Source organism: Stenella coeruleoalba (genome assembly GCF_951394435.1).
Source record: "Stenella coeruleoalba genome assembly, chromosome: 1".
NCBI classification, from domain to species: Eukaryota; Metazoa; Chordata; class Mammalia; order Artiodactyla; family Delphinidae; genus Stenella; species Stenella coeruleoalba.
The window spans coordinates 102,654,226-102,681,854 of NC_137169.1; the positions used below are offsets into that span (position 1 = coordinate 102,654,226).

Genomic DNA, 27,629 nt, shown 5'->3' on the forward strand with positions numbered 1-27,629 from the left:
AATTATGTGCACCGCTGAAAAGTCAGAGAGGTGGGCTTCCAAAAGTCCTTCCCATATGTTTTTAGAATGAAGTTCTCTTCACCTTTTTTGAACATGAAAGTGTGAGATGTAGAGTTAGTATCACTTAAAATAATGAAGGCAGTCTATCAGAAAAAAATTTTTGAAGAAACTGGAAGTTATTTTTAACAATCCCGTTTCTCTAAAAACGGGATGTCTCTCCTCTAGTTCATGCCAAGAATATATATTTCTTCCCTTAGTAACTCATTTTGGTTACTTTGTTACCTATCTGGTTCACATTGCCCGTGGAGAATTGGAAGTATTTTATAGGGAATTTCAAGCCGTTGCTTCTTCCTACTCAGAGCAAAGACAAAATCAACAGAATATGGTTAGTATCAACAATGCAGTTGAAGACAAAACCAGCCCAGCCCATCTTTGCCTTGACAGTGCAGTGCATGGGCCAGATAAACCTGGGTTGAGTCCCTCACTTCATAGCTGTTATGACCTTCAGCAAGTTATTTAACTTCTCTGAGTCTCAGTTTCCTTGGTTCTGTGATAGGGGTGGTCTGGCATATAAGAGAGATGCAGTACGTTATTATTCCTCCTCTTACTCTATCCTAGCGTTGTGGAGAGAAATTTGATGATGAATCAAAGTGAACACATTACAAAGTAAATACTTGAGAAAAGCTTATATGATTTTAGCTGAAATTACAGATTCTTTGATTAATCAAGTATTTTTTATTGTCCCCCTCTCATTAGTTTGTTATCCACTCTCTCATTTTTATGGTTATTCTAGAGTTTAGAACATACATTGTCGACTTATTAGTGTCTACTGATGGTCCTTTTATCAAATGCAAGACCTTAGAAAACATTTAGGCTCCATTTATTTCACTCTTTCCCTTGCTTTCTGTGCTGTTGTTGTCATATGTTTTAATTATGCATATATTTTAAATTCCAGAAGACATTACTAATATTGTATTACATAGTCACCATTCAGTAGATTTACCCACACAGTTACCCTTTCTGTTGCTCTTTATGCCTCCCTACATTTCCATGATTCCATCTGGGGTCATCTTCCTCCTATTTGAAGAACTCCCTTTAGTATATCATTTTGGTATTTCGTTAGCATTTCTTTTTATTAATTCTCTTTCCCTGATTGAGAGTTGATTGAAAGCATATTGATTTTGCTTTCCTTTGTTAGCGATATCTTTTCTGTGTAGAATTCGCTGTTGGTAGTTACTTTCTTTCATCGCTTTAAAGATGTCATTCCAGGGACTTCCCTGGTGGTGCAGTGGTTAAGACTCCCCGCTCCCAGTGCAGGGGGCCCGGGTTTGATCCCTGGTCAGGGAACTAGATCCCACGTGCATGCCGCAACTAAGAGTTCGCATGCCACAACTAAGGAGCCTGCATGCCTCAACTGAGGAGCCCACATGCTGCAACTAAGACCCGGTACAACCAAGTAAATAAATAAATAAAATAAATATTAAAAAAAAAAAAGATGTCATTCCATTGTCTTAAGAGCATTGTTTCTATTGAAAGTCAGGTATCATTGAATTCTTGCTCCCTTCCGTGCCTTTAGCAGTTTTACAATGATGCACCTAGGTGTGGTTTTCTTTGTATTTGTGCTGCTTTAGATATATAGTACTTCTTGAATCTGTGGCATGACGTCTTTTGTCGGTTTAAGAAATACCTTAACCATTATTTCTTCAGAAATTAATTCTAATTCTATCATATTCCTTCTCATCCTGGGACTCTGTTACACGTGTTTGACCTTTTTATCATCTCTCATGTGTCTCTTAGACTCTTTTCTGCATTTTTCATCTTTTTTACACCCTGTGCTTCAGTTTGGATATCTTATACTGACTAATGTTGCATCTAATCTGATATCAAACCCATTTATTGAGTTCTTAATTTTAGATTTTTTTTTTTAGTCCTAGGATTTTAATCTGATTATTTTAATAAAGTTAAGAAGTGAAATCCTGTTGTCTATTTCTTTAATAAATTAATCATAGTTATTTTAAAGTCCACGTGTGATAACACCAATATCTGGATCCCTGTGCATCTGTTTCTATTGTCTGGGTTGTTGTCTTTTGTTTTCAGTCATTTGGTGCTGTACGGAACGTCTGGTAGGTTTTGATTGAATATTGAAAAATTGTAGAGGCTCTGTGTGATGTTATCTTCTTCACAAGAAGATTTACGTTTTATTTTTTTATTTTTCTTTCTAGCAGGCTAATACAGTAAGAGAAGCTCACTGTAATCCAGTGAGGAATTGAGATGTTTTGAGACAAGATTTCAGTATTCTTGAGAGCTGGTTGTTTGTTCAGCTTTGCTCTTACTCCAAAGGCATAGCCCTTTCCAGGGCTGTAATTCAGTCTGGGGTGTTTACTATTGTCCACCGTCTTTTGTAAACTCGGAATTCCAATTTTTGTTTCCCCAGTACTGTGAGATGGTCGAAAAATTTGCTTAACCTCTTAATATTTATTTTCTGTTTAACTTCTCGGACACTTACCAATGTTCCCCCACCAACTCCCCCCACCTCAGCCTATGACTTTCTTTTTGTGTTTGTTTGCTTGTTTTAGACTATGACTTTCTTAATGGCCCTGAACTTCAGTTGCTGTCTTCTTGGCCCCATGAGGCACTGGCAGTTCTGAACTACTACCTTTTACTGCACAACTTAAAATTGGCAAATAGTTGAAGAGAAAAAGCAGTGCATATTGTCAGGCCCACCTTGGGGTGTTTCTGTGATCTTGGCCCCTTAGTCCCGGATACCTGGATCGATCACCAGTGCATTCAATGATCTGTTTCTTGTGTTTTGTCCATCTTTTGTAGTTGTTCTGGGGTGGGGGCAGAGGGCAGGGAGTTGATCTGATACAAGCTAGTCCATCATAGCAGAAAGTATCTCATCTCCATTATTAGTCTTTTGAAATTTATACCTCACTTATCTCCCCTCCTCCCGAAAAACATATCTGAGGCAATTTACAGTGAAATACACACGTACATGCAATAAACCTTAAACTAAGGGTAAAGAAATCAAAAGTACAAGGGTGACAGAGAAGGCACAGGAAGGTGTAGAGGTAGAGGAGAGAGATAATCATTAGAAATTTAGATTGTGAATGGTTTCCATATTTCACCATCATATTTCGTACTAGACTTCCTTGAAGCTAAGGTACAAAAGGACACATGAATTTTATATATGTTGGGGAAAACAGGACTTGGAAGTTGGAATACGGGTAAAAGAGGTGATGAAGCAGTAACAGTTGTATTCAGGGTTGTTTGTGTGTTCTTTGTTTTACTTTGTTTTGGTAGGTTTAGGCAGAAATTTTAAAAACAGGAATTAGGAAGCAGTGCAGGGTTCTGAGACCTATCTAAGAGGGTCTGGGCATCACCAGGGCATGGTGATGTGGTGCTGGGCCACTTAGTAATTGGGATTATGAGAGAGAGGTTTAGCATCAGTGCCTTAATATACTGCACAAAATGTGCTATTAAGGTACCCTAATTTGTGTTGAGTATCAAAGGTACTTGGGTTGTGAGAGACGCCTATATAGTTCTTGTTTGCTGGGGAAAGAACACACAATGGTCCATCAACTGGTATTTTTTTTCTGGTACTAAATTTTAAGAGACTTTTGTCGTATGGATTCTTGCGTCATTGAACAACACAATAGTGGCCTCAATAGTCCTTTTAAAACTAATAAAGAAATGCTTTTCATATAATGGTTTCTTATATTGACCCCTGAAAACAAATTTAAATTGTTTCTTAGTAAAGACATTTTTATAGAAAGCTAACCTAACACAGTTCAGGTGCCAAAGTGTTTGGGACTCTTCATTTGAAATACCGGTAGAATTTGGAAAACCAGAGGAAAATTTTTGTTTTTTTCCCCTTAGTCAACTGTTACAAGAGGTTTCAACTAAAATCGGTAATGTGTGGCTTTGCAGATATTCTTTTTGATTTGGAAAGAGCCATATGCTCTATGTTTTACAAGTTGTGTTTATTTTTTAAATATCATTAGCTGTTATTTAACAATATTAAAGGAAATATGTGCTAGATAGCAGACTGCTGGTAGCAAATTGAAATTCTGTTAACTAAACTTCAGAATCTTGCTTTGCACAGATGAGGGGCCATCCCAGTTCTGCATGTACGGCACTGCTCGGGTTTATATTTTTTTTAGATTAGAATTTGATCTTTCAAGCATCTGTTCCTATCTGCTTGGCTTTTTCCAGTGGCACTGTAATATAGCCTGAGTCGAAGGTACTTCTGCAGGTTGAGTTGAGGCAGGAGTGCCTAAGTGACCCCAGGGGAGATGGGGAAGCCTTCCCACAGGAGGTGGTGCTACAGCTGCTTCTTGCAAGAGGCTGAGAGATTGCCGGGAGGGCATTCCAGATGAAGGAAGCACAGAAGCAGAGGCTGTGAGGCCCAAGAGAGCATGGCATTTGCAGAGACTTGAAGGGCCATTTGTTTTGTTGAAGTCTAAGGACTAAGGGCTGGGAGAATGGTAGCTGATGAAGCTGGAATGGTAGCCATGGACCAGACTATGAAGGATCTTGTGTGTCTTCTATTCGTTCATTTATTTAGCAAGTATTTATTGAACAACTACTATGTACCAGGCCCAGTTCTAGGCAGGCACTGGCATTCAGCAGTGAACAAAACAGATAAAAATCACTGCTCATTTAGACCTTGCATCCTGGTGGGAGATGGCAGATAATAAATAATAGTAAAACTATAGGGATACACGTAAAGAATATTAGTGGTAAGTGATAAGAAGAAAATTTGGCAAGAATGAGGGTGGGTGTGTACAATTTTAAGTGGTCAAGAAAGGCCTCACTAATAAGGCGACACTAGAATGAAATGTGAAGCTGGTGATGGAGCGGGGTTTACGTCTGAGAGTGCTCCGGACCGAGAAAATGTGCAGAAGCCCTAGGTTGGAATAGGTCTGTCTGCTCAAGAGTCTTAGGAGGAAAGCACGGCTGGAGTGCAGTGGAGGGAGGAGCTTGGAGAAGAAAAGAGGGCCAGGTCCTGTGAGGTCTTGGTGGCCTCTGTGAGGACTTGGCTTTTATCTGAGTGACATGGGGAGTGATTGGAAAGCTTTGAGCAGAGTAAGGATGTAATGCACTTAAATTTTTAAAAGATGGCTTGGCTGTGTTGAGAGTGGAGGGCAAGAGCAGAGGGAAGGCAGGCAGCCAGTTGGGAGGCTGTTGCAATAATTCAGGTGAGAGGGAAGGTGGCATGAACCAGGGGCATCGCAGTGGGGGGTCTGGAAGATAGAGTGTATCCTGTAGGTGATGAGGAACCATGAGATACTTCTGACCAGTGAAGTGACATATGATTTGTGCGTTAAAAAGATGATTTGGGTGACTGTGGAAGCAGGACTGGAGAGCTGACACAAGCAGCTGGCTCAGTTTGCTGAGCTCCACTCACTAAGAATAAAGACAGACACCTTACAAGGAAGGTAGCCTCATGCCGAAGGGCCCCGTTGAGCCGGTTGTTAACCCTGGTGAACTTCTTGACAAGGGCTAGAAATTGCAAAGGTTTACATGTTAGGAAATTCCTTTGTAAACCTGTCAAGGAAGCAAAGTGAATGATTGTGATCAGGTGTATTCTAGAGGCGGCCTGCAAAGCAGGTAACCGCAGACCCTTACTGCGTGCAGGGCACTGTTGTGAGTGCTCTGTGGCTCAGTTAATCCTTACACAGCCCCAAGGGTGCGTCTCCATTTCACAGATGGAAACTGGGCTCAAGGAGGATAAGCGTTAGGCTGTGCTCCCTCTTACGGGTCTCCACCATGAAGCTTCCTTCTTCTTCTTCTTCTTTTTAAAAAATATTTATTTATTTATTTATTAGGTTGCACCAGGTCTTAGTTGCAGCACACGGGCTCCTTAGTTGTGTCATGGGAACTCTTAGTTGCAGCATGCATGTGGGATCTAGTTCCCTGGCCAGGGATTGAACCCTGGCCCCCTGCATTGGGAGCGCAGAGTCTTATCCACTGCGCCACCAGGGAAGTCCTGAAGTTTCCTTCTGAAGGGTCTCTTTGGGAGAGTCAGAATTATCCAGTCATCTCTGAAATTAAATGTAAAAAGGATGGCCTGTTTCCTTTGAAATGTAGTGATGATGACCTCGCTGCTTGCTGGGTATTATTTCAGTGCCCTGAGTTTCCAGTGACAGAAATTATCCTAAGGAATATAAGTGGGTGTGAGTAGAATTGCAAGGAATTGAAATGTCCAGGGGAAGACGTGTGCGTGTATGTGTGTGTGTGTGAGTGTGTGCACATGTGCATATGTGTTCGTTTGTGTGTATGTGTGTGTGCATATGGAATGATTTAGAAGGTATGGCAGATCTAGTGGCTCAGATGATGCCATCTAGTCATGAGGGCACATTCTCTGCACCTCTTTGGTCCCAGTGTTGACCTGGGTCTCTTCTGCTGTAGACGGCTCCCTCACCTGGTCAGGAGGGCTGCCCACATGCAGCTTCAGAGCGAAGCAGCTCTGCAGTACCCTGATTCCAAAGGAGGTGAAAGTGTCTTCCTGCAGCTTCAGCAAAAATGAGCAAGGAGGACTCTGACCTTGTTTCAGCCCCAGTGTGCATTCCCGGGACCGGGGGTGCAGGGCATTCCTTAGATCATAGACATATCATCCCAATCTCTGCCTTGATATTCACATGGCACTCTCCCTGAGTGCTTGTCTCTGTCCAAATTTCCCCCCTTTTAAGGATACTGGTCGTTGGATTAGGGGCCCACCCTACTCCAGTATGACCTCATTACAGTTTAGCTCATTACATCTGCAACAACCCTATTCCCAAATAAGATCACATTCTGAGGTGCTGGGGGCTAGGACTTCAGCATATGAATGTGGGGGGTGGTGGTAGGGAGACACAATTCAACCCGTAACAAATGACAGAAACACAGAACTGAAAATAAATAATAGAGGTTCCATTTTATCGAGCTCTTCCTACATGGCAGAGTCTCAGCTGGCCATTTTATTTCATCAACTCAGTGACTCCTTCTTTCCTCATTTTATAGTAGAGGAAGCCAAAGCTAAGAGAGGTCTCTCAGTTTAAACTTGTCTCCTTGATTTCAGAGCCCATGCTTTCTCCTGTATCTCTTAATGCTGTACCTATTCATAGAACATCAGGAAAGAGCCGTGCAAGTTCATTTGGTCTGAATTGAAATGCTAACACAGATAATAAACACACTGCAAAAAAATGTGCTGAAGTTCATTGCAAAGAAGCAATCTTTTTTTTTTTTTTACATCTTTATTGGAGTATAATTGCTTTACAATGGTGTGTTAGTTTCTGCTTCATAACAAAGTGAATCAGTTATACATATACATATGTTCCCATATCTCTTCCCTCTTGCATCTCCCTCTCTCCCACCCTCCCTATCCCACCCCCAAAGAAGCGATCTTAAAGGACACACAGGTGACGGTCCCTAAGGGCCATCCCAGAGGCCTGTGAGGTCTGCACTTGGGGCAGGGAATGCCAGTGAACTCTAGGCTTTGTCCACCAGGCCTCTCATCCCCAGTAAGCCGCTGCATTCCTCCCAACGCCCAGCAACCAGCCAGAGCAGGCACTGTCTCCCTTTGTGCTTCCCTATCCTCTTTCTGAATTTAGATCAGGGTGAAGAGTAGAGAGAAGGAAATGAGCCAGAAAATAGAAAATTAATACTTGGTAGAGTCGTCATATTTTAAAATTAATTTATAGGCAATGTCAGATAACCAGAGTTAAATCATTTTATCAGCAGGCTGCTCTAGGATTTAAAAATTGGCAGCCATCGTTGTAAATCAGATCTCAGGAGCCCCCGGGGGTGGTCTCTAGGGAAGAATGTTGACATTGGGTGGGAAGAAATGTAAATACTTGATTAGCTGTGTCCTTTTCTTTCACACAAAACCTAAAGTATTTCTGCCTTATGTTGAGTGATCACAGTAGGTTAAATAGTAACAGGAGGGAGAAAGCTATTCAAGTTCATGGTTAGCCTACTTTTAGTGCTTCTCTTCCTCCCTGGATATCCTAGGAGACGGTTGCATGAGAGGTACTCACCGCAGGGGGGTATTCCTGGCTTGGGGTCCTTGGGGTGGGCTCAGCCTTCTTCTGCACAGACACTGGCAGCACGCCGGTCAGTGTCACATTTCCCCAGCTGGTCGATGTCACGTTTCCACCATGTGCCTGGGAGCCAGAGCGCCCACAGTTTTACCACATTTATACTGGGAAGACCTTATTGGATTCAAGCCCTGCCTTTCACCTCTTGTTGTTGCAGCTCTTTGTCGAGGGCGTGTGGTGAGGGTCCCCGCGGGGAGTCTGGTGCGGGTGGTGGGCACTGAACTGGTCATCCCCTGCAACGTCAGCGACTACGACGGCCCCAGCGAGCAGAACTTTGACTGGAGCTTCTTGGCCTCGGGCAGCAGCTTCGTGGAGCTCGCCAGCACTTGGGAGGTGGGCTTCCCCGCCCAGCTGTACCGTGAGCGCCTGCAGAGGGGTGACATCGTGCTGCGGCGGACGGCCAACGACGCCGTGGAACTGCACATAAAGAACGTCCAGCCCTCAGACCAAGGCCACTACAAGTGTTCCACCCCCAGCACGGATGCCACCGTCCAGGGCAACTATGAGGATACAGTGCAAGTTAAAGGTACATCCTCACGGGGGGCGGGGTTGCTGCACTGGAGGACCGGACTTTCCTCTGCCACTCAGCTGTGCGGGACTGTGCCAGAAACTGAAGTCCTCTGGGTCTCTGTTGCCACCTCTGTCCGATGGAGGAATAATGTCTTACCTGATTAAAGGCAGAGGATGGGCCGGGTGGCCTCTGAGGGCCCTTTCTCTTCACTCCATTGTGATTGTGAGCCCTCCCGTGGCTGGTGAGTTGAGGCAGGGTGGTATGTGATGGCGACCCCAGCTGTGAGCCAGGTTGCCTGCGCTCAGTAAGTCCCATGGCTCGCTCTCCCACGTGTCAGCTCTGTGGCCGTGGGCATGTCCCATGCCTCAGCTTCCTCCTCTGGAAAACCTTCTGTAAAGGTCGAGGTGAGTTAGGACATGTAAAGCCTCAGAGCAATGCCATAGTAAACAGTCAGGTTAGGGACGAGGAGGTGACGGTCATGATGACACCGATGTTCAGGTTTATGGGACTAACAGATACTTAAAAGCTCATGTCTTTCTTTGTACCCTTCATGATTTAGAAGTTGTAGGGGTCATATGTGGAGAAAGAGTGATGTGGTCACTGCAACCTTATTGGCCTGGCTGTGCAAGTAATCACACCTTATGTATCTGGAATGTTTGGGTTTGTTTGTTTTTTCATTTTCCAAGTTCTGTTTGATTAATTCAATTCTCAACCCAATGAAGAAGAGAGGGCAGGGTATTTCCCAAATTTACACATGAGGAAATGGAAGAGCATAGGTTAATGACTTGCCTAAAATCATACAGCTAATTAGTAAATGGGCAAGAGCAAACAATTTTAATTTGGGGCTAGCAAAATAGAAACATTTTTAGTGTTGTTATTATTATTACTTAAGTATGCATTTATGTGTATCCTGCCTTGTTCCAAAAAGAATTATATCAGAGTAGTAGTGTAATTAATGATCAGGAAAGCAGAAGATGTACATGATGATATAGAAAGAAGGGGTTGGTTCAGGCATTCATTCCTTCTGTAATGATTTATGGACTGCTACCATATTGTCCAGATACTGTTCCCCCATTAGACTCATGAGGGAATAAAACGGCCATGCCCATTATGCAGGTATTAAAATGTCCAATCTACCTCTTCCATTACCTCTTCTCATTCCTCTACAAAATCCAAATATGTTTTTGAGAAAAAAGTCCCGTAAGACATTCTTGCGTTGGAGTTAAATAATGCATTGCTTTTGTAGCCATCACACACACGGTACACCTCCACTAGGTCAGATGCACCCTCGTCTCCATGTGTAATTCTCATCTTGAGGAGTTGGAGGCAGCAGGGGGGAACCTACCCCTCCGCCCCCACTGCCCAGTATCTTTCTGTTTGTTCTCCAGTCTTTGAAAGACAGGAGTAAGAAGAGGCTTTCCTGGGGTCAGGAAAGCAGATGGATGGCCGTGAAAGAGACTGGCTGGCCGGGCCGGGCCGCAAGTGGAGCCTCTCGTGGCTGCCATGCATGGTCTAGTGTCTCTCTGGCCTTCAGCTTCATGGTTCTTCAAACTATATATCCATGGCCTCAGGGATAACTGGTCTTGGGAACTGAGTCATGTTAGCTGGACTCACAGACTGATGTGTATAGTAGAAGGTCATTGTATTCATTTGCAAGAGATAGGTCTTTGTGATGTGTCCTTCTAAACATGTAGCAGTTTTTTTTTTCTGTTATTTAGAGTAGTCCCTTCTCAAGGACACTGAATTCGTTTCTGAGTGTGGGATGGCAGGAAAACCCAAGGAGATGATGCACAGTGGTGTTTGGGGATTCTCTCAGCCAGCCGGTAGGCAAGCCTGAGAGGTCGTCCCTGCCCTTTGGTAGGGACCTCCTCGCTGGTTACTTCACGTGTGGCTTCCCTTCCTCAAGAGCAGTCACCGACACTTCCCTGATCTCAGGCCCCCTTTTTCTAGACTATGGAAGAGCCCAGCTTTTCCCCAGTGGGTCCTAATAGTTAAATAGCTGAGGCGTCAGTTTTCCTGGATGGGTTCCTACCCTGCAGATACCCGCTGCTCACTCTAGTCATTCTTAGACATTCCCCAGGCCTCAAGGCACAGGAAGCTCTCCTGTGCTTTTGTGCTTTGCGGATTACACTGCCTTAACTCCTAGAAGATACCCCTGGTTCTCTACTCTAGCCTGTGTCCTAACAATGGAGTGTTGGACAGTAGCGGCTGGTTATTTGATTGTAATTGCTGAGTGCCAAGCACCGTCCTGGGCACCTTCCCTTATAACTGGTTTAATTCTCAGTCAACTTCCGGAGATAGGTCTCGTTGTCATCCCTTTTTAGAGTTGAGGAAAACGAGGCACGGAGGGGTAAAGTGACTTGCCTAAGGGTGGCAGAAGTAGACCTCCAAGGCACAGCTCCCAGAAGGGAATTTGCACCACCTCGTTCTAGCCAGGGGTCTTATTAGTGTCTCCTCTTTTTTCAAGTCAGAAAGTTGAGATCATAGATGAAGCGCAATGGGCAGCCGTGCCCATCTGGGCTTTAGAACAGGGGAGGGGAGGAGGAAATTGCGCCGCAAGCCCCGGACGGTGCTGGGCACTTGCGCAGTGGCAGGGGTGGCGGTGTGCTGACGGCTCCGCTTTCTCCCTGCAGTGCTGCCGGATGCTCTGCGCGTGGCCGCCGGCCCGCAGCCCTCGCCGGGCCCCAGCCTGCGCGAGGGCGAGCCCTTCGAGCTGCGCTGTTCGGCCTCCACCTCGTCGCCGCTGCACACGCACCTGGCGCTGATTTGGGAGGTGTGGCGCGGCCCCGCCCGCCGGAGCATCCTCTCCTTGACCCACGAGGGCAGGTTGCGGCCCGGCCCCGGCTACGAGCAGCGCTACCGCAGCGGGGACGTGCGCCTGGACACCGTGGGGAGCGACGGGTACCGCCTCTCTGTGTCCCGGGCCCTGGCCTCCGACCAGGGTTCCTACCGGTGCATCGTCAGCGAGTGGATCGGAGAGCAGGGTAACTGGCAAGAAATTCAAGAAAAAGCCGTGGATGTGGGCACCGTGGTGATCCAGCCAACAGGTGAGCTTCTGGAAATTGCATGTTTTAGACTGTATGTTATTCAGGGCAATGTGGTGTAAAGAACTCGGCCGGGAGCCTTTTTCTTCTCTGACAAGATTTCTGCTCCTCCTGGGAGGCCTCGCGTTGACGGGTGACGGAGTAGGGTGGTGTTAATGGTTTGGGGAGGATGCATTTGTTTTGTGTCAAATGCCGAGACCCCTGGGAAGCTGCAGGTTGCATAAGATACTTTGAGTATTTTGTGACTGAAAGATTAAGTCCTTTTAAGTGCCAGGAGAGGTCCGGCCTGGTGGTCAGAGGGGCTTTGGGGTGGAGCTGCCCCCAGCCCGCTCCCTTGGCTTCATTTTGTTTAGTGTTTCCTAGATCTCTGGATCTGCCCTTCCCCACAGCTGTTGGGGACGCGTCTGGCTCATCCCCAAACCTCTCGTCTGACTTGGGTCCTCTAGACCTGCCTTTCAGGTCCCCTCAGATGTGACATCCCCTTGTAGGTGAGGGATTCCCTAGGGCTGGGCCTCTTCTTATGTCCTCTATGCCACATACCCCAGAAGCATTCAGCTGTGGGGTCTATATGCAAGAAGTTTTTGTCATCTGTGAACGAGCCTTTTCAAAAACAACAAACAAAACCCTTCTTACTCCTGCAAGAGAAGTAATTAAGGAAATGCAAAATACATTTTCGGAAACCCATAAAAATAAAAGAAAAACAAATAGGAAAGAAAAACAGGCCAGTTTCCAACAGGCATCAGTAGAGAACCTACTGTGTGCTCAGTTCTGTCCTGGGCTCTGGGGTCAGAGATGCTTAAGGATCGTTCCCAGGCCTCATGGAGCTTCTGGCTTGGCAGAGAGAAGGTGAAAAGAGCCCATCTCAGGGTGATGTCACTGCTGTGGATGGTTGGATAGACTTGGTTTGCTGAGAGTCTGACATCTCCAGATCTCAGAGTACTCTGCTGCTGTTGCTGCTGCCCCCTGTTCTGTAAACTGGGAAGACCTTGGCTGGACTCATTTCCTGACTATAAACAAGAGTGTGTGGTCGCTCTGTTGCTGAGGTTGGAAGGAAAGCAGGAAACGATACACACGGGGAGTGTTTTTCCTCTGCAAGCTGCATTGTCCTGAGCACTCTACCCTGCGTTTACACCACAACACAGGAGCTGGATTTGGGAAAAGCAGCGCTGACTGGCCACTGAGTGACAGTGGCCGTCAGTGAGGTTGGAGGTGCTCTTGCCGACAAGAGGGGCTGCAGGTCACACTCAGTCTTGGTTCTCCTGGCTGCAGAAATCACTTTCCGGATGGATTCAGGTCACCTGCCTTTTCGGAAGTGATCTGCCAGGAATCTGACCTAAGAAACCACAGATATTCAGCTTGCATCGAACAACTATTTTAACGGGGCAGGAGGGTTAAGAATTTCAGCTTGGCAGAGAATTATTTTTTCATACAAGAATTTCAGTTGTAAAGGTTTTTTTTTTTTTTTTCGTTTCAAACAAGCCACAAAACCCAGAGTATAGTTATAAGACTTGAACACCCTGCGTCTATTAGGCAGGCGGTAGCATCTGGCTCTCACCTGAGCCTGAGGGCTCGTAGCTTTTTGTGCCATGGGCGTCTTTGACAGTCCTTTGAAGCTCACAAACCTTTTCTCAGAGTTAATATGTTTTAATTCATAAAATCCATGTGGAGGATGACAAAGGAAAACAATTACATTGAAGAGTAATCAAAATATTTTAAGACAAATTTGTTATATAATAATATAATATTTTATTATTGCATTAAATAATAAGATATAGTGGCAGGCCTAACAACTACTGTAATTTCTGATAAGTGATGAATATAAATGATATGTTAAGATGTCTGCAACAATTGTCAGGTGATGTGAAAATATCTGTGATGTCTATTGGGAACAAGGTCCCAGGGACAGATACTACTACACTGGTTTGTTGCTTAGTTTCATAATGAGAGGAGCTGCTATATTTCCCGTAGAGGTTAGTAAAACAAAGACAATTTGTTTTTCCCGTCCATGTCACAGATTCCTTAAATTCTCTTTGTGGACCCCAGGTTAAGAACCACCACACTAGAGTGATGGTCTTTCTCATTTTCAGCACCTGCATTCTCCACAGCTAGCTTTTTTTTTTTAAATTAAAGTGTAGTTGATTTACAATAGTATGTTAGTTTCAAGTGTACAACATAGTGATTCAATAGTTTTATAGATTTTACTCCATTAAAGTTATAAAACATTGGCTATATTTCCCGTGCTGTGTACTACATCCTGTATCTTACTTATTTTATACTTAGTAGTTGTACCTCTTGATCCCCTTCCTCTATCTTGCCCCACCCCCTCCCCCTCTCTCCACTGGTAACCACTGATTTGTTCTCTGTACCTGTGAGTCTGTTTTTGTTCTGTTATATTGATTCGTTTGTTTCATTTTTTAAAGTCCACATATAAGTGAAAACATGCACTATTTGTCTTTTTCTGCCTGACTGACTTCACTAAGGATAATACCCTACAGGTTTTGTTGCACATGGCATTATTTCATTCTTTTTTGCAGCTGAGTAATAATCCATTGTATTTGTACACCACATCTTCTTTAATCATTCTTCTGTTGATGGACCCTTAGGTTGCTTCCATATCTTGGCTATTGTAAATAGTGCTGCTACGAATGTTGTCCATAGCTAGCTTCTTAAGTATTCTTATGGCATTGTTATGATAAATGGCACAGAGCTACTTAAATGGTGGGGCTGTAGGTCATGTAGGTGGCAGTAAACCCCCCTATATTAGGAGTGGTCTGGTTGATGCAGATGTTGGTGTCTAATTTATAGGTTCAGTTACATCCAGTAGGAGAAAACCTGCATCACTCCAGGCTTAGTCTGAGGTCCCCTCTTGCATGACGAGTCCTTAGAACTGATTCTTTTTTTCCCTTCACCGTGCTTCATCCTGTCCCAGTAGTGAACCCTCCAATCCCATAGAACATGTGACAACTATGCTTAGTGATGTGACAAGATTTTTAGCCACTTGCAGGGAAAAGAAATTAGAAAGTGAACTATACTGCTAAAGAGATGTTTCTGCCAGTATTTCTAAACGCAAGAATCTGTCTTCTCCATGCATACTGTCCACAGCTGCATATTGCCCACTTCTTCTTTCCTCAGCTGGCTCCCTCCTGAGCCTTCTTTTACCGCCAGTAGTGGTGGCCGGCACAGAGGGACTCTGGCAGTATTCTGGGATCCCTGACCACGGTTTGTACGTGGGGAGGTTCAAACCGCAGCACAGGCTCGGAGCAGCAGTTTCCATACTGACTCCCCTCAAAAGATATCTCTTATTATTTTTGGCTCGTTTAAAGGTTGAAGGAGGAGGAGGAATGTGGAAGAAGGTGGGTGGAGGTGAGAAATTAGACTTCAAATTCCTTTTTCTAATACTATGCCCACCTCATTTTCTGCCTTCATCAAGGCAGATGTTGAACTTGGCCTGAAACACTTGTTGGAAATATCATCAGCCTTTGGAAATATTTATATGAAAGTCATTTACTCCAAAGGGCATGGGTTTTGGCGTTGCGTCTTTTCTGAACTGAGTGACAGCCTTTGTCGCTGAGCTGACCCGGGACCGCAGCTGGTGCTGAGTGACTCCTGCTGGAAGACCAGGACCTTGCTGTGCGTTCACTTGAATCCCCTGGGAGGTGTCAGCTAGTTATCATCTAAGCAGTTGTTCCTAGAGCATTAGCACGTGTTGCATGTTTTTCTACTCTGATTACAGATGTTCAACTTCTTTGCACAAAATCCCTTGAATAAACTAAAATGTTTCCGTGTAAAAAGCTTTGACAGGGGAATGCTGAAACCACATCTGCCTGGAGACCGTGACACCAGATCCTTCAGTGCTTCGTCTAAATATAGTCTACTTTTAACTATCCACACAGAGAGGGCAGTGGCATGGGTAATCCAGAAATCATTGTGGTTTGGTTTTAGAATATATGCTTTACTCTTGACTTTAAGGCGGGTGTGTGGACCAGAATAAATGATGCTCTAAGTGCATAGCCTTTGGAAGACTTGACTCGTCAGGCATATTGTCTGGTTTCACTTTCCCAGTCCTTCTGTTTAGGATCCTCCCTGCCCCCTTTTACCCAGAAGATGGTTTCACCCTCACTTCCTACCCTCCAGCTCCTGGCCCCCAACTGATAATATGTCCCGGCCAGAGCTGAGCTGTCTTTTCTCTGAAAGTCACCCAAGGCCTGTCGTGCATATGGAGAAAGTATAATTTTAGCCTTGTAATGTTCAGCAGACTTGTTTTCAAAATGATAGTGTACGTGATAATAGTGTAACACTTAAGAGCAGCGTCCCTAGAGGCAGACAGCCGGGATTTGAATCTTAGCTCTGTTACCTATTAGCTGTGGCACCTTGGGCACGTTAGTTAACTTCTCTGTGCTTCAGCTGCCTTACCAGTAAAATGGAGATGATAATTGTACTACCTCGTAGGGTCGTTTTGAAGATGAAATTTATAAAGCACTCAGAAGAGTGCCTGGCATAGAGTAAGCATATATATATAAGTGCCTGTTATTGTTTTAATGAAAGAAAAAGAAATATGGTATGTTTCATTCATTTATTCAGTACATTTCTCAAGCACTCAAAACTGTACAAAGCCTTCTAACTTGAATGTTGCAAATAAGAAGGTAAAAAGAGATGATCTAAGGGGACGGGGGTGGAAGCAGCAGATACGATGGAGATTATCTAGATGTCCTTGTTTTCAATTTTCCAGTGCTTCGAGCCGCTGTGGCCAGGAATGTGTCTGTGGCTGAAGGAAAGGAGCTGGACCTGACCTGCAACATTACAACGGACCGAGCGGACGACGTCCGACCCGCGGTGACGTGGTACTTCAGCAGGACGCCTGACAGCACCTTGCCCGGCCCCCATGTGTTGGCTCGGCTGGACCATGATTCCCTGGTGCACAGCTCTCCTCACATGGCCTTGAGTCACGTGGATGCGCGCTCCTACCATTTACTGGTTCGAGATGTCAGCAAAGAAAACGCTGGCTACTATTTCTGCCACGTGGCGCTCTGGACACCCGGGCACAACAGGAGCTGGCACAAGGTGGCAGAGGCCATGTCGGCCCCAGGTGCTGTGGCTGTGACCTGGCTAGGTGAGTGGTTCGGAGGGCTGGCTCTTCACCTCTCTGGCTTAATCCCTCCTCTGGGATACGGAGAGGAGTAAGGGAGCTGCGTGTTCTGCACTGCTTGGGCCTTCTTGATATCAGGACAAGCATACTCTCTCCTGCATAGATCCCAAGCTGGGGGAGAAAGCCAAACTGGCTGAAATAGAATCTGGCAGGCAAGGGAAATGTTTAGATAACGTGGCCTCAGTTGTCTCAGTACCCTCCTCTGAGAGGATATATATTCCTTTTGTTGTCGAGATTTGCAGGGTCGGGGGCCCTGCTGAATGGCTCTTTGAAATAGATCTCTGTTGGAGGGAGAACACTGCCATTCTCCCTTTCCTTTGCCTAGACTCCTAGGTACTCTCTGGCAGGAGCTGGGGCTTTTCTAAAGCCCAGGGAAGAAAAAGAATTCCTTTAGTTAATGGAACACGTTTTTTTCACCGAATGCCCTGGAAGGCCCAAATGAATTTTTTTTTTTTTTACAGATACCAGTTAAATCCAGGGGGCTTCCTGCTTCCCCTGCTCTTTTGGAGGGCTCTCTCCTCACGTCCGATTCCCAAGGGAGGAGCAGAGTGGCCCTCAACTGTTGCCCTCCTTGCCACCCATGTCATTGTTACTTGTCATATATGTGAAGGTCATTGTCACACCCTCTTCTTTTTTTACCAGGCTCACCTTCCCCATCTCTTATTTTCCTGAATGCTTGCCCTCCAGGGCCGACTTTTCCTAATTTTGTTACTATCTTGTAATTAATCGCAAGTGGACTTAGGCAGGATGGGGCCGGGTGGAGTGTGGAGTGCTTCGCTTCCCAAGTCCATTACTGCAAAGATGGAGACAGGCCTGCCTGTTAGCCTCTTCCCTGTTTTGAGCTTGGTCTCTCTACTGTCCCCTGACTGTTCCGAGCCCGCATGAAGGCGTTTGGCATTGCTCTATTAGGAGGTAAAACAGATCTTCAAAGGCTCGGAAATCATTTCCTCCTTTGTCTAATGCTAAACGTCCCCCCGCCGTGAGCCCCAACTCATTTCTCAGCTCTTCCTTGTCTCTGCAGTGAAATCTTCTCCTGGGCTAGTGGCACATTCACTGTCTGTTTCTTCCTAATAAGCTGTTATTTGGCAAAGATGGGGAGTTGGCAAGTGGGGACAGAGGGGGCAGGGAGAAGACGAGTCATAAGAGAGTAAGCAGAGGGTCCGTCCAATTCTGAGCGAGACCAGGCGGGGTGTTAGTCATCCCTGGTAGCAAAGTGATTCTTTAATATCTGCAAAGTGAAAGGAGCGGGTTCATCTGGCGAGCTTTTATTCCTGCCTTCTGAACCCCGTGCGAGAAACTCATCATGAAGTACTGAACTGGAACAACGTTAGCCCAGCTAGAACTCTCCTTAGCAACCTTCAAAATAAAACAGATGTTGTCAGCACCAGAAGAAGAGTTTTCAGCCCCGGAGCTGAATGTGTCTCACAGCCCTGGTCCTCAGTGCCTTGTGCGGTGCTGTCAGATCCCAGCGCGGATGTTCCGCACCCCTCCCCCACCGACTTAGACGGCCTCTTTGAAGTCCTCACGCGCTGATCCCAGCCTACCCCGGGGGAGAGATGCTGAGACTGTCAGGAAGCAGGAGGGGAACTCGGGGAGGGAATGGGCTCTTTTAGCTGGAAGGGATTTGTTGGTGGCTGTGTTCTCCAGAGAGTGGGAAGAAATAAAGAGACTAAATTGTGGGAAAAGGTTTGGTTATTATTCTGAGGATCCAACACGGTTGTTGCGAAAGCTGTCAGTGTGCTTTTCCCTGGCTGATCTAAGGCCCCAGACCCCGCATCTCTCCCAGTTCTTTGCACGTAATGGGCACTCAGTAAACACTGGCCTGATGGGTAGATAAACCAGCGCCAACACATGGATATGTTAACATATGTGCATAGGAGAAGAAGAATTGCAAAGAAAGCAATAAGTTCAGCTCAGAACATTCAGAGGTACTGCACATGGGCAAACCTGTCAGGAGTGTAAGTGGTATTCTTCTCCTGTCTTCCCCTTAAATCTCTCCTCCTTCCCTGTGCCTGTGCCTCATACCATTACAGCTCCCTGGACAGTTGTCAGGAGGCGAGTTGGGCCTGAGTACAGCAGTAGGCTTTTTCTCCAGGACCTCCCAATTGGATTCTCCGCTCAGCAGTGGTCAGGCCTGGCTTGACACTGTGTGATTCGCTCTAGATCTACAACGTGTCTGCGTATGCACGTGGATACCATGCCACATGTAAATTGGGGCCTGCTGAGGCTAACTGAGAGGTGGCAATAAGACAGGAAGTGGTCTATTTAGATAGGTCATCTTACGTTGCGTGACTGTGGAATGTTGTCACAGAAGAGCTCTTGAGAAAGCCAGTTCCCTGTGCAGGTATTACACAAAATGCTCAATTTTGCTACCTGACATATTAAACATAATAACTACTGTGTACTCAACACTTACTGCGTGCCAGGGACTAGGCCAAGGGCTTTGCACGCATTAAATATTTGATCCCTGCAAACAGTGCGAGTGAGGCACTGTCCCAATCCCCACCTGAAAACCACTGATTTTCATTTTGCTCACAATTTTGAGGGTCAGGAATTAGGGAAGAACTCAATGGGGTTCATCTCTGATGCACATGGTGACAGCTGGGACAGCTAGGGCTGGGGATCCCCTTCCAGATGGCTTTCTCATGCACTTGTCACCACGTTCCAGGGCATCTCTCTCTGTCCCCATGTGGTGTCTCATCCAGGCCCTGTCCATGTGGCTTGGGTTTCTCATGGCGCCGTCTTCTCAGGACAGTCATTCTTCTTACGTGGCGGCTGGCTGCCAGGACGCAGGAAGTAGAAGTGCCTGGCTAGTTGAAAGCTGTCCCTGGGACTGGTACAGTGCACCTCCGCTGTCTTCTATTGGTCAGAGCCATCACAGAGTCTGTCCAAGTTCAAGGGGATAGAGAAAGAGACCCCATCTCTTAATGGGAGACCAGCAAGGTCACATTTCAAAAAGGACATGTGAGATGGGAAACGTTACTGCATCATCTTTGGAAAGTAGAATCTATGCAGCGGTTAATGCTTGTTCCTTTTATTTCCAAAGAAATGTTTAGAATGGCTTGGACAGAATTATGGCCCTAGGTCAAGTCTGTCCCAAGTATTTTCATCTTGAGGGGAGTCTGTCCCGAGTATTGTCATCCTATGTGGAAACGGTTTGGCTTTGGGGATCAGCTTCACTCCTGAAACTCTAAAGCATAGAGTCCTAAAAGCTGGGTCGTTCTTGTCCTCATTTGCTTGGGTGCACTGAGTAGATGAGGGATTGAAGCTGATTGGGGTCTTCTCACGTTCCATCGTGTTAACCAGAGACATCAGGGCAATGACGTGAATGGGTCTGTCAAGTCCAGGAGCACTTGTAGCAGCTGGGAGGACTATAATTTTTTAGAGGGTAAGAAAAAAATCTCTTTACTTAGGATGGATGCCCTACTTTTGAAGGCAAAAAGATTTAAGTTGGGTTGCAAAACGAAGTCCAATTTAAAGCAGGAGGCACAAAAATAAAATCAAGATCAAAAGGGGTAAAAAAAAAAAATCAAAGAATAGGTATTGCAAGATGGTTGGGGTGGATTAGTGACTGCATTTGAGCACTGAATTTGCCTCTGAAGTTTTGGAGAGTTGAGGCAAAAGAGAGGGGATTATACAGCCCTCCTCTGATGATGGAAAACAAACAAAAGAGAGACAAACTTTTTCTTGGCGCTGAATTTATCATGCGCTTGTTTTATTTAAGGGGCATTCGATAGCATAATGGACAGTGCTTTCAACTGTTCTTTTACAAACGCTCTGAGTGATTGTTCAAATGGATGTTTCTTATATCCACTCCCCATAAAAGCTGAAGGCATAAATCTTAAGTGTGTGAAGGAGTTTTTGTAAGAGGCTGAGTTACTGTGGAGGACGAATGTCGCTTTGTGTCGATCCAATTTAGTATATGGCGAAAACTACGGAGAATCGGGAGGAATGGCTGGCTAATCTGCATGTGAAGCCATCTCTCTCTGCTATCAGATGTCTTAAATGAGCCCTTGGCAAGAGTTGGATACTAATCAGTTCATGGTTGAGTTCTCTGCCCGGAGTCCTAGACTGCTGTGGTGTTAATTGGAGAGGGTTCCACGGGCTTCAGATACAGGAGCAGGAAACGGCAGAGCCGAGCGGTGCTACTCGGGCTGAGGCACCTGATTTGCATTCTTCCCCACTTGCGGACCGTCCCCTCTTCCAGCCCTGTGCCAGCGAGGAAGGTAATTATTTTTCTTTAAAAGGAGCTGTTAATCTGCTAAGTACTTGGTAGAGACTTGAGCGTTCTTTGCCGTCTACAGAAGATAAGATTTAGATCTGCAGAATTTTTTTTTCTTTTTTTTTGCGGTACGCGGGCCTCTCACTGTCGTGGCCTCTCCCGTTGCGGAGCACAGGCTCCGGACGCGCAGGCTCAGCGGCCATGGCTCACGGGCCCAGCCGCTCCGCGGCATGTGGGATCCTCCCGGACCGGGGCACGAACCCGCGTCCCCTGCATGGGCAGGCGGACTCTCAACCACTGCGCCACCAGGGAAGCCCCCCAGAGAATATTTAATTGTGGTATACCAGTGATGATAGTGGCAACTCTGACAATTAGTCAACTCGCTCAGCTGCATCTAAAGTACCTGCCCAGTTCAGGGTAATAAAACTGGCATCGGTAGAAAAAAGGGCCCTCTTCCTCCTGTTTCTTCTGACTCGTGCTTGCAGCCTGTTCATCTAATTAGCTCCCCCAAGTTAACTAAACTTCAAAGGGGGCATTAGAACATGGCCCTGTTGTACACAGTTCAGGATCAGTGCCTCAGCTGTTATCATCCCTCTTGTCTTCTGGGATGGAGCTGGCTTTGAGAAGCATGAATAACTGGGTGTGTAATGAGGTTGTGCAATTCGGCCCTAGTGGGAGCCAGGCCACGGAGCCAAAGCCTCTCCTATGATTCTGCTCCCCCACCCCCCACGCGCTGTGCAAGATCTTCGTCTTTGAACTTAACCTCCTTTGGGCTTTGATTTCGGTTTTGGTTTGGTTTGGTTTGGTTTGGTTTAGGAAAAGTACGTGAAAATGGTATCTATCATATAAGGTTGTTCTGAAGATTAAACCAGCATGCAAGGAAAGTGTATGGCCTGGTCCCTGGCATACAGGAAGCCCTCCGTAAATGCCAGTTATTAGTATCCTTGTACCTTCCTTACAGAATTGTCGTGAGAGTGAATAAATGAGGTAATCTGTGAAATCCCCCGGTTCAGGTCCCTGCATGTGGTAGGCACAAAATATCTGCTTTTACAAATTAGCCAATGATTCGGAACATTTTCATTGTTTCGGAAGTTATAACAAAGGCGTTTAATGACCCATAATCAGAAAACAAAGTCTTTCTCGGTGGGGCTTACAGTATGGGAGGCCGCAGCTGCAGGAGGTGGTGTGTAAATGAGCAGGTCGTCCTGGGAGCTAGATTAGGGAGAGATCCCTGTTTCTTGGAAGGTTAGTGATGTCGTGCCTTAGACTGGCCTCAGTATTCTGTAAAAGGGCTTACGCTGTGGGCGGGTTGTTTGTTTGTGTTAAACTTTTGGAGTAGAAATTTACCCAGAAGTAGAACAAACCACCAGCTTCAACAGTTATCAGTATTTTGCTAATCTTATTTCACCTCTCTCCCTCCCCTAGACACACACACGTACATACACTCTCTCTCTCTCTTTCTTTCCCCTGCCCCCTCTTTTCTTTTCCTTCTGGAAGAATGTAAAACACATCCCAGACATCATGTCATTTTGCCATTAAATACTTTAGTATGCATCTTTAACTGATAAGCAGTTTTTAAACATAACCACTATTACATTCTTAGATGATTTCTTGATGAGATCAAGCAGAATATAGCAGTAATCAGTCGTGTAACACTTATGCTGAAAATGAGCATTTTTATGCAAAATATTAAATTTAGTCCAGTTCAGCAAGTGTGTTAATGTCTTTTATGTACAAGGCACTGCATACATAGCACACACAGATGAATCAAACAGTGGGTCCCAGACCCTGAGAAGAGCCCTATAGAAGGTCCATGAGGCAGACAGACCTGTAACTGAAGTTCAAGGCAATGTTCAAGTAAAGTCCTCAGAGAGCAGGGAACCTGGCGGGTGGTAGGGTCTCTGAATGTTTGCTGAATAAGAAGGAGAGTTGGGACAGGCTGGTGAGTTCACAGGAGGCTTCCTGTTCAGTAGGAGAGGCTACCTGAAGAGGTCTGTGCACGACGGACCTTGAGGAGTATGCCCAGCCTCTGGCAACAAGTTTTAAAATTGTGAAACAACAATAAAGGAAGATTTCCATACATGCACCAAAACATAAAAGAAATAGGCACCCACTCACACGCCTACCATTCTGACGTAGTGGAGTCATGTCTCTTCTAGGAGTGTAAGTCCGAAGGCGACCTCCAAGGCTGGGGGATCGTTCAGATGACCTTTGCACATCCTTTAAATCCCTGGAACTTATGCCTTGTAAGTCCACAAGAATCCACGTGTTTGTTTTTGCATTAGGATCCTCCTTTTGCGGGCCTAAGATTTAGTTTTAACAGAGAACAAGGAGACAAACCAGTCAATGAAGAGATTTTGCGCTTCTGCCGAGCTGGCATTCCTGTAACTAGATGCACATGCACTGCAACCCCTGTACTCTCCTTTCTCCGCATTTGGATACATAGATTTAAACAGATCCGTCAAGGGGGAGAGGAGGGAGTAGAAGGGGGGAATCGGCTCAGTCATTTACTCAGCGCCTTACTGAGCAGGTGTCCCGGGCGCTGAGGCAGAGGCAACAGGCGGGAGGAAGCAGAGGAGGTGATGAGGGAGTGGTAACAGGCGCCACCGGCACGGAGTCTAGAGCGTGTACAAGAGGGCAATGGGCGGTGGAGCTGGACAGAGGGCTTAGACTCACACTCTGCAGGGCCTTGAATGCCAGGCTGGGGAGAGTGTTCTTCACTCAGTAGGTGAGAGAAAAGCCACCTACTGGGAAGCTTCTTGAACAGATGACCTGGTGGTGGTGTGAGCCTAGAGGCAGGTCGGAAGGTTATTATAATAGTCTTGGCTGGTGGCAGAGGGCCAGGACGGGAATGGTGGTCGTGAGGTTTTCACTTCTATGCACAGATATTTATAGAGCACCTACTGTGTGTGAGGCCTGGAATGTGAGAAGTGGAAGAGACGCTGAGGAGGGAGAATGGTGAGACTTAGGCACCGTCTGAAGAGAGTGGGATATGGTACACCTTTCAAGAGGGGGGACTGGGAGAGTGAACGGTGGGCTGTGGTACCAGGAGTAGCAGTTGGAAAGTTAGGAGGAGGAGCCAGCTGTGTGTGTTTGGAGTGAGGTTTCAGCTGTGTGTGTGTGTGTGTGTGTGTGTGTGTGTGTGTGTGTGTGTGTGTGTGTGTGTGTGTGTGTGTGTGTGTGTGTGTGTGTGTGTGTGTCTGTCTGTTCCCCTGCTTTGGCCCCAGCTCTTTCTTAGACTCCAGGTTCAAACACTGGCACAGAGCTGTGACCTTAGCATCTTGACTTGGTGTTTCCATTGCATCTCAAGAATAACACATTCACAACCCAATTCACCTCACTCCGCACACACCTCTGCCAGTACACCCCCCACACCCCCACCACACATACACGGACCAGGCACCAGTCTAAGCACTTTCACGTGTATTATTTTAACTGTTAATCCTCATGATAACATTGTGAGGTGGTTACTGTTATTCTCCCCATTTTTACAGATGAGGCACCAGAGAGATTAAGTAATCTGCCCAAGGTCACACAGCAAGTGAAGGCAGAGCCAGGATTCAAATACAGTCTGACTTCCAGACCCCTGGCTCCTCACCACTGCTCTTTCCTGCTTCACAGTTTGTTGTTCAGGTTAATGTGACACATGCGAAGGGTCTCCGCGTTGTGCTCGGAATGGAGCGAGCTGCTGGACTCTTGATGGTCTGGTGTTCCCGTTTGGTCCTGACAGGACTGAGGAGGGCAGTCTTGCTGTGCGCACAACCAGTTCAAGTCTGTCCTTTCCACATTACATGAACTTGGTTGTCCTTGTCCTCACTCTAGCTGCTGTGCTGAAGTCCCACATGAGGAAAGGGTCTGAAACCCTGGATGCGGGCTAAGCTGGGAATACCTCGTCTTAGGCGTGTGATGGTGTAAATACATTTCAGTGTTTGTTCCACAGTCAGCAGTCACTGGAGAGGCAGCGTGTGTGTTGGCACGCTGCCCAGGGCCAGGAAACCCCCAAGCTGTATATCTTTGGCACCTTCACCTGTGAAACGAGGTCGCAGATGACATTCTAGCATATTTCTCTGTAATGTCCACATCACTGAGGACATTCTCCCATCAGCTGGCAGAGCTGCGCTGCTTCAACTTTTTTTTTTTTTTTTTTTTTAGCGGTAGGCGGGCCTCTCACTGTCGTGGCCTCTCCCGTTGCGGAGCACAGGCTTTGGACGCGCAGGTCCAGCGGCCATGGCTCACGGGCCCAGCCGCTCCGCGGCATGTGGGATCTTCCCGGACCGGGGCACGAACCCGTGTCCCCTGCATCGGCAGGCGGACTCTCAACCACTGCGCCACCAGGGAAGCCCTGGTTCAGCTTTTTATGGAACAGGGTCCAGGCTCACTTGCAATTAAATGCTTGTGAAGATGACGTTTGAGGGAATTAGGAGTTTGAGTTCTTTCCATTTCCTGGCCACTGAGTCATTCTTGGGGAAGTCATGATGTTATACATTTCGTTAGAAGTATAAATCACAAAACAACAGTTCCTTGACCTCAGCAGTTTATAATTTATGAGTCATAAATAAAAGCAACGTTAAATAAAACTAAACTGTTTGATGGAGGTGATGTGAATACAGTGTTGGCAAATGGAAAATTCTGTTTAGGTAGAATCATTTGTCTCCTAGCAGGCAAAGCGCTACAGGAGAAAAATGTAGCTTTTTTCCAAAAGTCTTAGTATCAAGGCAGCAAACATTTATTGAGTGACTACTCTATACACGGCTGTATGTTTGAACCTTAGGGACAAGACCTTCAAGCAAGGAGTAGTAACTGCTTTACAACAGTACCTACACAGTTTATGGGAACACAGAGAAAGGGTGTCCAGGAAGGGGGCGCAGAGGGGGTGACACTGAAGAATGAGAGCAAGTTTGCAGGGCAGTCAAGAGGAGAGGCCACCGCTAACAGGTCACCCAGTGGTGCAAGACTGCAGTGACTGGAGAACTTCAGATAATTAGATGTGACATGCAGAGGAGGTATTGGTAGAAGAAAGGAAGCAGTGAAGGGGGTCCTCATACCAGTTCCTGGGAGGCTTTGAAATGTGGAGTTGCAGAAATGGATTAAATGCAAACAGTGAACCTCACAGGAGGAGGGGTTCTATACAAGTGAAAAATAACAGGACTGAGACAGTGGCAGTGGGGACACTAGGAGAGCACTCGCTGGCTTCCTTCCCTCCCTCATCAGAATTTACACCTGGCAGAAAGCAGGATGGTCATAGTGAGCGGGCTTTACTGGAGCCAGGATCACAGTGAGCTGCCTTCAAGGTTGGCAGAATTGAATGGGAGAGTTACGTGTGTCAGTGAAAAAAATACCGTTTGGGGAGTTGGAGGATGGCCGTCCACAGGAGGAATGATGACCTGAGGGCCTTGCCTTTGGGTCAAAGCCAAGGATGGCAGGAACCCACGACACGGTGGGTTGACTGGCCTCAAGAGCTAGAATGTACTCTGAGGTTGGGTTTTCCAGTGCTGTGCCAGTGGGGGCTTTGGAGGTCTGTGGGCACTGCTTGGCATGCCAGAGAACGTCTTGGTAGAGCATGGACACCAAACTTCTTAAGAGATTCTTCTCAGAAGACTCCAACTTCCTGGGGAAACTAACAGCTGGCCTCACCCTCTGGAAAGTTCAAGACTCTGAGTGGGGACATTTGGCTTCTGGCCTTGGGAGGTTTTCTTGAGGGGGGACAGTGGGTTTTGCAAGGTTTTGCAGTTGTGCAAGGTTTTGCGGTAACAGACACTCAGAGGATCCTTCCCATACAACATGAAGACTTCCATTTCTATCACTGTAGCGAATAGAATGGGCATTTAATTGTCAGGACAACAATAGTGCTTATCTTGTTCCTTTTGCTAATTCTTGGTAAATTGCTCTGTCTGATTTGATTTTTTTTTTTTTTTTAATCCTGGCCCCTCTCTCTCTTTCAGAACCAGACTATCAGGTGTACCTGAATGCTTCTAAGGTCCCTGAGTTCTCAGACGACCTCACCGAGCTGGAATGCCGGATAGTGAATGTGGAGAGCACCGAGGCGAGTGTCCGTTTCACGGTGTCCTGGTACCACAGGGTGAACCGGCGCAGCGATGACGTAGTGGCCAGCGAGCTCCTCGCAGTCATGAACGGGGACTGGACGCTGAAGTATGGAGAGAGGAGCAAGCAACGGGCCCAGGATGGAGACTTCATTTTTTCTAAGGAGCGTACAGACACGTTCAATTTCCGAATCCAAAGGACTACAGAGGAGGACAGGGGCAGTTACTACTGTGTTGTGTCTGCCTGGACCAAACAGCGTAACAACAGCTGGGTGAAGAGCAAGGACGTCTTCTCCAAACCTGTCAGCATATTTTGGGCATCAGAAGGTAGGCACTTCCTTCTTGTTCATGAACATTTTTGTTTTGTTTTGGCTTAAGTCATCCCACTGTGCATTTTCAGATGCACAGTCACTCTGCAGGTTTCCATGTACACTAGGGATCCAAGAAATTCACACTCCAGTGACTGTGCCTCTTATCCTCAGCACGAACCCCTTTACGATGACGACGTTGAGAAGGGTAAGTCTAACAAGAGGGCTGGGGCTTGGTCGGTGGTAGGAGATCATCTTGTAGGAGCTCACAGGGTG

General features: G+C 46.3%; 1 protein-coding gene across 1 annotated transcript in view; it reads left to right on the forward strand.

The window, feature by feature from the left end:
- The window catches only part of PTGFRN (prostaglandin F2 receptor inhibitor), an 85,691-nt gene that overhangs the window by 21,530 nt on the left and 36,532 nt on the right, over window positions 1-27,629 (forward strand). The window contains exons 2-5 of the mRNA XM_079934298.1: window positions 8,239-8,607; window positions 11,226-11,639; window positions 16,366-16,746; window positions 26,947-27,372. Of these exons, the coding sequence (XP_079790424.1) occupies window positions 8,239-8,607; window positions 11,226-11,639; window positions 16,366-16,746; window positions 26,947-27,372 (1,590 nt within the window). The remainder of the gene's footprint in view (window positions 1-8,238; window positions 8,608-11,225; window positions 11,640-16,365; window positions 16,747-26,946; window positions 27,373-27,629) is intronic.